The 12,603-nt window shown below is 41.4% G+C and overlaps 1 protein-coding gene across 1 annotated transcript; it reads right to left on the bottom strand.

Annotated features, from left to right (window-relative positions):
- Positions 1 to 590: 590 nt before the first annotated feature.
- Positions 591 to 1,586, bottom strand: LOC311529742 (olfactory receptor 10A7-like; the record flags this gene model as incomplete). Its single annotated transcript, XM_084645940.1, has 1 exon — positions 591 to 1,586. One exon carries the CDS (start codon positions 1,584 to 1,586, stop codon positions 591 to 593), a length of 996 nt encoding a protein of 331 aa, XP_084502066.1.
- Between the last annotated feature and the right edge of the window lie 11,017 nt (positions 1,587 to 12,603).

Raw genomic sequence — 12,603 nt, forward strand, 5'->3', positions numbered from 1 at the left:
ATTGAAAACAATGCTGACTCCTTTACTGGATTAGGCCCTGAGTGACTCTCAAGTGTGATTAAAAGAATTTCCCCTGTATGTAGGGTAGGAAATAACCAGGGCTGGTTAAAATCTTTCCTCCAAAATATTTTGTTAAAGGAAAATTGGTTTTTTGGTGAAATAAACAGTTTTGCAAAAAGTGTCTGCTTTCCTAAAAAATAAAATAAAATAAATTGTATTTATTTATTGATTTGTCAGCAAATTAAAAACCTCAAATTTATTTATTTATTTGTTTGTTTGTTTTTTTGTTTTTGTCCAAAATTTTAGTCTTTCAGAGGAACCTTTTTGGGTTTTCCAAAAAAAAAATTCAAAATTTTCCTTGGGGGAAAAATAACCCCAGTTTCCAGCTGGCTCTAGACATAACTATGGGCCAAAATCTGTGGTCTACGCTGAGTTATGACTAGGTCTTTGATCACACAAAATTTCACAGAAGTCAAAGGGGTTTTCATTTGCATAAGGAATGAGAGCAAATCAACTGCCTTTAGATTCAGGCTTGTGGTAATTGCATGGTACTTGTTGACATTTTAATGGTGATCACTGAATTGGGTTTATTATGGGTCTTCTTGATGAACCCTCACTTGGCCTCCAGTTACTAATGGAGACAGCCAATTAGGCCTTTTACTTATAATTTTCCTCAGAGCTTCTTTGACCTCCTTGTTTCTCAGACTGTATATAATGGGGTTAACCATAGGGGTAATCACCGTGTACAGCAGGGAAAACATTTTATTTAGGCCTGGAGACTGGCTGGCCGTGGGAACCGCATAAATAATGCCCAAGGTCCCATAGAACAAGGTCACCACGATGAGATGGGAGGAGCAGGTGGAGAAGGCTTTCTGTTTCCCCATGGTAGAAGGGACCCTGAGAATGGTGGACAGGATGTTGGCATAGGATACTACAGTCAGCAGAAATGGGACCATGGTCACAACAGAGGCCATGATGAATGTGATTGTCTTGGCCACATGGGCGTCAGCACAGGAGAGCTTTATGACCGGTGCTAGGTCACAGAAGAAATGGTCGATTTCATTGGAGGCACAGAATGGCAACCTGAAGGTCAAGACAGTGGTTAGTATGGGAGTCAGGAACCCACTTATCCAAGAACCTGCTGCCATCTGCAGGCAAACCTTGGAGTTCATGATGGCCATGTAACGGAGTGGGCTGCAGATGGCTACGTACCGGTCATAAGACATCACCGCCAGGAGAAAACACTCAGTGATAGCCATGGAACTGAAGAAATAAAACTGGGTAATGCAGCCAAAGAAGGAGATTGCTTCGTGTGCAGTAAGTAAAGTTCTTAGCATCTTGGGGGTGGTAGAAGCGGTGTACCAGATCTCGAGGAAGGAAAAATTTCCCAGGAAGAAGTACATCGGGGTGTGCAGGCTCCGGCTGTATGAGATGATGGCCAATATGAGGATGTTGCCAGCTAATGTCATGATGTAGACAGCTAGAAATAGCACAAAGAGAAGGATCTGCATCTCATGAAGATCCCCAAATCCCATCAAGATGAACTCTGCAAGGGCTGTCTGATTTCCGTCTGCTGCTCTGTCCATCTAGATTAAAATTGGTCCCAAATCACAAAACAAAATCATGAAAATTCTGGGAAGTGTGGAGGAGTTTTAATCTGTAGCCCAATCTATGAATTGTATAATAATTACATTGATTCCTTAAGAATTCCCAGCTATCACTCTGAGGTTTGAAAGGTTCTTGCCCCAAGATCAGGCCCAGTATTATTAAAATTACTGTTCATTTGGGAACCCTGATGTGCACAGTTGCAACTCGCACACTATAGGAAGCCTTCTATATTTACAACAGTTTATTAATACATTTAGCAAAGTCACAAACACTGTAACCCAGGCAGGTAGATAGAGATAATACAGAATGTCCATCTGAACATCCATATACTCACACTATCGCTTGCAGAACAACCTGAAATGTTAGCCATTGTCTTCCTCATCACCATTACTTCTTCATCATCACCAGTGGCCATCATCCCAGCACCACCCAAGGGCCACATCTCTCTTTCGTCCTGCCCAGAGATTGGGATACAACGCTACTATGTTTAATGCATATTCAGTAGGGGTTTCTCCCCTCTTCCTCATTTGTATTTCCTCACCCTACTAATGCTGAAGTGCCCTTCCCCTATAGGTTAGCATATTAATGATCTCAACTTATTATCATATACATCAATTCATTGCCATGGAACTCTTGCGGTCAGATATCTGTGGATGCTTTACCCTAAAATATCCAAAAGCTGGTGTTAGCTCATGTTCCTGTGATTGGCTGGTGTTGTTATGGACAAACTTCCTCCTTTCACACTCTATGTTCAATTCCCCAAAATTTGGGGGTGACTGTTGGGCCATTTTTCTGTGTCAAAGTTCATAGGCCCTCAAGCCTTATGCTCAGTGCTGAAGCCGCTGTCTTACAGGATACAGGCCTTGTGTTACTGCTAAACAGGGCTGGCCTTACCATGAGGCGAACTGAGGCGGCTGCCTCAGGTGCCAGACTGGGGGGGAGGGGGCACCACTAGGACCCAGAGTGTAGAAAATTGTGTCTGCTGCTGGTGCGTATGTATTCTCTCTGCTCTAGATGCACAGAGATGGTGGAGAGCTGTGCTGGAGGAAGGAGGGCACAAGAGACATAACAGGCAGGCAGGAGAAAAGGTGAGAAGGAATAACAGAAAGCAGCAGGAGCTGCAGGGAGAGAGAGGAGGAGGAGGAGCCTCTTATGTACCTCTCTAGCACCCCCAGGAGCCTGGACTGATTAACACCAGCTTCTCAGGGAGCTGCCTGTTTCCTGCTGCTTCCCTGAACCCACTTGAGGAGAACAGGCCGTCAACTGAAGAAGTAGGAGCCAGTTAGGCCCTTAAGATGCTGATATCTTCCCTCCCTCAGGCCCTGCTACCAGCCTGCTTATTTGTCCCCTTCAACTGAGTGTTGAGAGCCACTATCGCTGGCACAGAACAGCAGTCATGAGTGAAAGAAGACAACGCCCCTCTGGGGCAGCATTCAGAAAAAGAAAGAAAGCAAAGGAAGCTTTTCTATCTAAGCAGGATGGAGTTCTCCTGAGATACAGACACAAAAATGTTCACGGTGAGCCTTCCGGCCCCAGTGAGGATATGAGTGGTGAGGAGATGCCTGATCTTCCAGTTAGAGTGCAGGTGACCTGGCAGCTACTGCAGCATCCATATCTCCTTCTCAAATGGATGTAACCATGCACATTCCTGAAGAAAAGTGTAGATCAGAGTGTGGTGGAGGCCCAAGAAACAGCTGCTGCTGAGTTTAGTTCCTTAAGTCTAGATGATCCAAGACTGTGGAACTACTTGAGCAGTAGCCTGAGGGACTTCCTTGTACTGCATGGGCCACAGCAAGTGAAAAACTTCATGTTCCCCAAAGACAATGAAAACAGAAGTTTCCATCCAACACATTACTGGCGTGAAATCCCCAATGGTGACAGAGTGGAGAGGTCGTGGCTTATGTACTCAAAAACCCAGAATGCTGCATACTGTTTTTGTTGCAAACTCTTCCAATCTAATGTTCCAGCCACATTGGGTTCTACAGGCACAAAGGACTGGAAAAATCTGGCTAGAAATCTGGCATGCCATGAGAAGGCAGCAAACCTTGGAGTTCATGATGGCCATGAGAGCATTCCATAGGTGGAAAGAGCTTGAGATGAGATTAAGGTTAAAGGCCACCATAGGTGATCAACATCAAGAGAAGACTGATTGCATCAGAGTCTCTTTACTGGCAAAATGTTCTGAAAAGGCTCATTGCCATTGTGAGAATGCTTGCTACCCAAAACCTAGCACTGCGTGGCACTTCAGATCAGATATATGTGCCAAACAATGGAAACTTCCTTAAAATTGTGGAGCTGATGGCTGAATTTGATGCTGTACTCCCGGAGCATCTAAGAAGAGTCACCACCCAAGAAATGTACACACACCACTACCTTGGAAAAACAATTCAAAATGAGATTGTACAGTGACTGGCAACAAAAGTCAAACAGAAGATTGTGGCAGATCTGAAGTCATTAAGATATTACTCTGTTATTCTGGACTGCACACCTGACCTCAGCCATATGGAACAAATGACTTTAATGGTGTGTTTTGTAACAACAACAGAACCTAGTGAAAATGCCCCTGCAATGGTGACTGTCAGAGAGCATTTTCTAGAATTTATTGACACTGATGATACTACAGAAGCTGGTATGACAAATGTGCTTCTTAAAAAGCTGGAAGATACGGGAATTGCGATAGCTGACACAAGAGGTCAGGGCTACAATAATGGTGCCAACATGAGAGGAAAGAACAGAGGAGTGTAGACACGGATCCAAGGTTAAACCCTTGAGTTTTTTTTGTCCCATGCAGTTCTCATTCATTGAACTTGGTGGTCAGTGATGCAGCATCAGGTTCTAGTGAGGCTGTTAAATTTTTTAATGTAATTCAAAGCATCTATGTGCTTTTCTCTGCATCAACTCATCTATGGCAAATTTTGAAGCAACATCTGGGAACATCCTCTCTGACACTGAAACCACTGAGTGCCACACGATGGGAAAGTCAAGTGGGGGAAGGGGGGTTAAGCCTATCAAACACCAAATTGGGAAGATAGATGATGCCATAGTTGCCATTATGGAGGATAATGCTATGACAGGAACTGTCCATGGGAGAACAGTGGCAGAGGAAAATGGAATCACTGGAAACATACATAACTTCAAATTTCTGTATGGCTTAGTGTTGTGGCATGACATACTGTTTGAAATAGATGTAAGCAAGAGACTCCAAGGTGTTGACCTTGATATATCCGGAGCAATGCACAAAGCAAAGTCATACCTACAGTCTTACCGGTCAGATGAGGGATTTCAAAACATTCTGAAGAGTGCACAGAAGTTGGCAGAGGAGCTTCACACAGAAGCTATTTTCCCACCCATTCGAGAATACAAGAGTCACCGAAGAAGAAGACATTTTGATTACGAGGCACGGGATAATCCCATAAGAGACCCCAAACAACAATTCAGTTCTTTAACCAGGTGCTAGATTATGCAATACAGTCAGCTAAAGAACGTTTCATGCAGCTCAAGGAGCACAGCAGTATATTTGGGATGTTGTATGATATTCCAAAACTCCTCACTATACCTGAAGAAGACCTACACCAGCAATGTAAGGCACTAGAGACAATGTTGACACATGATGACATGTGCGATTTTGATGTGAGTGGGGGGTGGGTGGGGTCACATGAGGAGTCATGTGGGTGGTAACGTGGGGAGGTCACATCCCCCCCCTTAGCTGGTGCAGCGTACTGGTAAGAAATGAATTCTACTTGCATCACTGCCACTGGTCTAGATCAAAGGGTCTCCTGATTGTGTTGCAATGAAGCGGTTTGATGTTTTGAAAGGCTGGGTTAGATTTTTAAAGGAGGCACTTAGTGCGATTTTTAAAAAATATCTGAATGCCTGAGACCCATTGAATTCAATGGCTTTTAGGAGCATAGGTTCTTTTGAAAATCCCACTAAGCATCTAAATATCTTTAAACATCTGGGCCTTTATCTTATTTTCTTGTTGAAAATGTCGAAGTGTCAGACTGTTTCAATCTGTAGTAAATAGAAGGTACCCTTTATGTGTTTGTTTTAATAAAATAAAATAAAATGCAATTCCAGAGTTCTCACTCTGAAGTCTATGATGTCTGTGGAGTCAGTAAAAAGTGATGAAAGAGCCAGAAGGATGGCTGAGAGCTTTTTGTTCAGAACACCACCAGGTTGAATCATCACTGGGTTTTGTTGTCTGGTATCATCCAATTTTTAAGTTTTCAGCCATTTTGACTATACAAATCACACCGGTGTAGTGTACACTACAGTAAGGCATGTATCTACGCCATACCAAGAGCCTAGACCATTGTGATATTAGAAGTCATTCAACCAATTACCACCCTTACTTTACAGCTAATCTGCATGCAACAATTTCATGGGTTGCACGAGGGAGACTGCACAGATCCTTACTGCCACTTGTGCAAATCCACAGAACTCTCCCAACAGATCACCCCAGACACAAATCAACACAACGACCCAAACAACAACACAACCAGCACACGCAATACCCTCTAACATTTGTAACCCCTTACCACAGTACACACTCCTCATTCGCCAACACAAATCAATACAACCCTTCCAGCATAACCCAACAACCACACAAAGGAACAGAACCATCCACCCAACAACATAATTGGCACAAACAATAACCCCAAACTTCACTCTGAAGCCTAGAATGTTGATAGAGTCATTGCGAAGCAATGGAAATAGTTACAAGGCTGTTTCAGAACAGAACTTTTTTTTTAGAATATCACCAGGTTGAATCATCAGTGGGATTCAGGGTCTGCTAATGAGGGGATGGGCTATAATTAAAGAAACAGACTTTGGGGGGAAAATAAAGAAAACAGACAGAGACTACTGGAGCGAACTTCACTGCCATGGCTGCCACCATCACCATCATCTGGGACCTCAGGTCTTTTTTGTCCTAATCCTAAGGTATGTTCTAATCAGACCAGGCCAGAGAGAGGGACCCAGATGACAATGGCACCCGTACCAGCTCCAGCTAAAGCCCAAACACCACCAGAGCTGAAATGGTACTAGACTTTAACAACAGCACAACCAACAACACCTCCAGCTCCTCTCAACTAGCTTCTTCTCTTTTACCCAAAAGGAGAGTTATTACTGCCTTTGGCCTTGTCTACACTTACTGGGGGATGAATCGGCGGTTGATTTAGCAGGTCTAGTGAAGACCCACTAAATAGACTACAGATTGCTCCCCGTCGACACCTGTACTTCAACAGAATGAGAAGAGTAAGGGGAGTCGACAGGAAAGCATCTCCCATCAACATAGCGTAGTGTGTACCCCACGGTAACTAGATCTAAGCTATGTCGACTTGAGTTACGCAATTCATATAACTCAAATTGCATATCTTAGATCGACTTTCCCCTGTAGTGTAGACAAGGCCTTTGATACCATCTAAGAAATGGTCAGACAAGGGATTTTTTCTTCTACAAACTCTCTCCAGCTAAAGGGAAAGGGAAAGGGAAAGAGGGATGTTGTTAAAATGAAAGCCTGACTTAATACACTACATTTCAAATGCATTATCTGTTTTCCCTTCTTCTCTGCATCTTTAAGAAAAAGGTTTTTTTTAATGGTGTGTTTGCCATGGTCCTAAGCAGGCTGAGGTCTCTGTGTACCAAACCCCAAACCTTGTTGAACACTTTAATGTTGGGCTGTGTCTGGGTGATGATAACACCTTTGGCCAATATATTCCATCTAAATTAATACATTTTTCAGTCATTGTGAGTTTGTGAATTACACCTGTCCAAGAACCTGGGCTTTCAGCTACTTGTAATAGAATATTTTAACTATTGTATCATATCATATCATGACATGACCTGAACATGACATTGTCTGATATTTTGTGCATGACTCCGCACCTGCATCTCACGAGATAATAAATATAATATGAGCATGAAAAAGAAAATAAATGTCAAAAGAAAACATTCATTTTGAAACAAAGCCTGAACAACATTTTTTAAATTTAATTGTTTTGGAATTGATGTTGTAACTGGACATTTAGAAAATATTTGGATTTGTTCCAATCTGGAAACAGATGTCAACCTTTGAATATTTTACACAAAAAGGAAATTCTGAGTTGCAATCAGCTCTATAGTCTCCTTCAACTCTTGCCAATTGCTGTAGATAACTAAATAATGTTAATCTTGTAATCTGTGAAATTCCCTATCATACATATAAACCACTAGAGGGAATATTAAAATACTTAGGTAACCTTAGCAATTAATGCAAGATGAAGCTGTCATGTTTTCAAGGGGAACCAAAGTAACTCATTCTAATCAGGCTTTGTGGCTAAATTCTGATCTCAGCTCACCTGGGGTAAATTCAGAGTCACGCTTTTGAACTCAATGGATTTAGAGCCAGATTCAGCTCTCTGCTGCAAAGATCATTCGATTTCACTTGCTATAACTTGAGTAAATCGGGTGTAGCTCCACTGGTTTTAATTTAGCATAATTTACAAAAAAATAGCTATTAACAGACTGTGTCTCTATCCTGAAAATACCAAATAATAATAAATAATAAAATAAAATACTAATACTAATAATCTTTGTATTTTCTCTTAAGTATCCAAAAGCCTTTTTATTAACTACAATTAAGTATGTTCCACCTGACAGTGAAGACAAGAAAATACATTGTTTAAAAATTATAGATTGCTATAGATATATAGAACTATGCATAGCTATAGTTAAATATAGTCATCTATAATAATATGTACCTATAGCTATAGATAAATGTGGGGTTATCTTTTTATATGTGGAATATAAAAAACACTACAATATAACTGCATTGAATCAAAAGAGTGAGGAAAAAAAAGCAATTAAGTGATATTATTACCTCTCTGTAAAATGTCCCTTGAACATATGATACTTAGTAATCTTTCTTTTCAAATGCTTAGTATTTCTCAGCTCCATCCTTTCTTGAGGTTTTTGTTTAAAGTATAGAAATTTCAACAGACTATTTTTCAGGTCAAAAAATTACATTCTCATCCTGCAGAATTTATCAGCCTTACAGATTTTCTCCTTGATTCTGAGGAGAGATGAAGGCTCATCAAACCACTAATATTTAATGCATTTCATAAGGGCCAGTAGTAACTTACTACTCCTTAAAGACCTGATTCGTAGAGGATGCTGCAATCAGCTCCAATCATTCCACTGTCATTAAATGATGATTAAGCAGCATAATTAATTAAATCAAAAATACGATCCCCTGTGGAGACATGATTGCTCTAATTGGGATTGGGAAGGGCAGAGGAACTTTCTGAAAAGTTACAGAAAAGAACCAAAAGGTTTGACTGTTCCATAGATATACCCTTTATGTGAGAAGAGAGGGAATTATCATAGTTGTTCCTTATTAAATGATTTTTATTGATGGAAAATTGTTTCATAATTACATGGGCTTTCCCGCCCATTCTATTTTTTTTTTCTGGAAAATTTAAGACCTGATCCACCAAATCAAGGGTCTGAAATCACTGGCTTTACATCAGCATAAGGCCTGGTTTCCATGTAAAGTTTCACTTCTTTGATTAAAGGTGATTCAATCTGATTTATTTAAGCCAATGCAAATTTGTATGTGCACACTTAATATTGGGGACCATGAGAAGTTATCAAGTCCAACCGCTTTTCTGGAGGTAGGACCAAGTAAACCTACATCATCCCTGGCTGGTATTTGTCCAACCTGGTCTTCAAAACCTCCAGTGACATGGATTCCGCAACCTCCACTGGAAGCCTATTCCAGAGCTTAACTACCCTGAGAGTTAGAAAGTCTATCCTAATATCTACCCTAAATCTCCCTTGCTGCAGATAAGTCCATTACTATTTGTTCTGCCTTCAGTGGACATGGAGAACAATTTTTCCCCATCCTCTTTATAACAGCCCTTAACATATTAGAAGACTGTTATCAGTTCCTGCCCCCTTAGTCTTCTTCTCTCAAGACTAAACATGCCCATTTGTTAACCTTTCTTCACAGGTCAGGTTTTCCTAAATCTTAATCATTTGTGTCGCTCTCCTGTAGACTCCCATGATGCACATGCCATGTCTCCTTGTGGCTTCATGCTCTCCTGGAAGGTGCTTGGATATTGGAGTGAGGAGCGTATTATAAGAAGCTATATAGAATCCTGTGGACTTCAATAGTATGATTTTCATTACATGATTGAGGAATTTGTGCTATCATTGCTATCTTTCTTTATCAGTTATTTTTAATATCAATGAGGCTGTTATGACATTTGTAATGGGGAAGAGGGGAATGACAAGGGAAGCTGGTCAGGTTTTCAATATTTCAACAAAATTTTTTCATGAAAAGTTATGATTTTTTCCCCACCACAAGGATCTAAGACAGTTAGGGGAAAATTTTCAAAAGTGGCCAAGCAACAGATTCAGGACCAGATTTTTAAAGGTGTCTAACTAGTGGGATTTGTGGAAGCACCAAAAACTCATCGATTTTAATGGACATTAGGCACTTAGATATGTTTGCAAATCAGTCCCCGAGGCAATTAACTCGCACTGAAAATCTCACTCGGCACCTATCTTCATCTTTAGATGTCTAAATACTTTGATAATTTAGCCTTAGCCACTTAGCACCAGATTTTAAAGAATCTGAGTGACTACAGATGCAGTGGGTGCATCGTGGGATTATCAGAATTGCCTGGGTGCCTAGCTCCCAATTATTTCAATGGACGTTAGGCAAATTGGGCCAGATTTTTAAAGGTATTTAGGCATCTTGTGGGATTTTCAGAAGCATCTTTTCACCTAAAACCCATTGCATTTTTTGAATACCCACCTGTGCCCAATCTGCAGAGTTTATGAGCCTCAGATAGAAATCCCTGGCTCTTTCACTCAAACTATGGGTGCTTATGGTTTTAAATTATGGAGGTCCTTGGTTCAGTCCCTGGAGTGAGCCAAGGTGACAGCTGTAACACGTCTGGTCAGTTTTCAACTATAGACAGTCCTGAAGGTCCTATAAATTTCAGAACAACAGATATCTGGGTCCCAGTGCCGTAGGCTCCTTTGAAATTCCCAGTCCTTAGAAACAGACGGGGAGTAGCAGGCATTAAAGCAGACAACAATACTAAGTAGCTCTGTGTGTGCATCTCCAGTTATTCTTGAGATATAAAAATCAGGCAGGTCTTACAAGCTGCTGAACAATCCAGATGAAAGTCTGCTCCTCTGTCAGTAAAGACTGCTTAGCTCATTGTAGACTCCAGCCACCAACCATCTCATTTCATCACAGGATTTCTTTGGCTATACTTTAGATGCTGGTTGTGTTTGCAAATGGAGCGTCTATCCACAAACTGACACTGGAAGGGTGTGCAAAGTTTCTGTGAGAGACACAGTTACCCAGTGTTATTTTACACATAAACACCCACTTGGTGTTACACATGGACATTTGCAAGAGCCTTGTCATTGCTGAACTCACTGACACCCCTTTGACATTTTTTGCCACCAAATGTTTTGTCCAGGTTTACAACTGCAGCAAGGAGGAGAGAAAAACCTAGACATTATGGCTCTTCCCTGCTCTAACCAGTAGGCAACATTCCTGGACTACAGCAAGACTCCTCTCTAACTAATAAAGAAGGTAACAAATTGGTGGTCAGATTGAGAGCCGAGAGAATAACTGATGCTTCAGTTCAGTGGCCAAAATGACGAATCCAAAAAAGAAAAATTCATTTCAGGTCAACCCAAAACATATTTTTTTTTCCAGTTTTTCCCACTGAAACAACGAACTGAAAATAAAATAATTAGAGGTCACACAAAATGTCTCATACAGCCAGAAACTTTTCATTTTATTCTGTTTAATCCTTGGGTGGGGGTTTTTTACACTGTTTAATTGTTTTTCAATAAATCTAGCTAAATCTCAAAAGAAAATGCCGTGTATAGAAAAGTGAAAAGGTTTTTCTAATCCCCCCCCCCTCAAATTATTTGACAAATTCGAGCCAAATTCAGGAATAATTTTGGTCGACTCAAAACTTCATTTTTGTGTGTGAATAAACTATTTATCTAAAAAAGATTCCAACCAGCTCTCGTCAGATCCTCTGCTGTCATCAGTCAACTTCACTCTATTGGAATCAATGGGCCAGATACGCAACTGGTATCAGTCATTGTAGCTAAACTGACATCAAAGTAGTAATGCCAGTTTACATTAGATGAGAATTGAGCCTCATATTGTCACACTCTGCTTTCAGAGATGTCGGAAACTTCCAGATCTGCTACCGTGGAGTTGCTATTTTGTATGCAGAATTCTTATTGACATCAGTGGATGGTCAGTGTGGTCAGATGTTTGGCTGTGTGTGTGTGTGTGTTCTCCCTGTGTGCTGTCCCAGCTCTGCGCACACAGCCGACACAGCAGACCTTGAGCAAATTGCCCAATGACCACAAGATCCATTAAGGTACAAAGGCACCAGGCCAGTTTATTGTTGACGAAGCACGGTAATAGCATCTGGCAGACTTTACGAGGATACTAAGGGTATGTCTACACTACAAAATTAGGTCGAATTTATAGAAGTCAATTTTTAGGAAGCGATTTTATACAGTCGATTGTGCGTGTCCCACTAAGCGCATTAAGTCGGCAGAGTGTGTCCACAGTACCCTGGCTAGTGTCGACTTTTGGAGCATTGCATTGTGGGTAGCTATCCCACAGTTCCCGCAGTCTCTGCTGCCCATTGGTTTTCTGGGTTGAGCTCCCAGTGCCTCATGGGGCAAAAACATTGTCGCGGGTGGTTTTGCGTACATGTCGTTAGTCGCCCCTCGCTCCGTGAAAGCAATGGCAGACAATCGTTTCACGCCTTTTTTCTGTGCAGACACCATACTGCTTTCAGCAGACGGTGCAGTAGGACTGCTAACCGTTGTCATCCAACCACCGCTTCTGCTGCAACTCTGCTGTCCTGCTCTCCTGGTGCCATGATCCACCTCGCAGGTCCTCTCGTCGTTCTTTACAAATATCTATTCTCGTGGCATCCCGTCGTCATCCACCACTTC

The sequence above is a fragment of the Lepidochelys olivacea genome, assembly GCF_965140295.1.
Source record: "Lepidochelys olivacea isolate rLepOli2 genome assembly, chromosome: 13".
NCBI lineage: Eukaryota > Metazoa > Chordata > Testudines > Cheloniidae > Lepidochelys > Lepidochelys olivacea.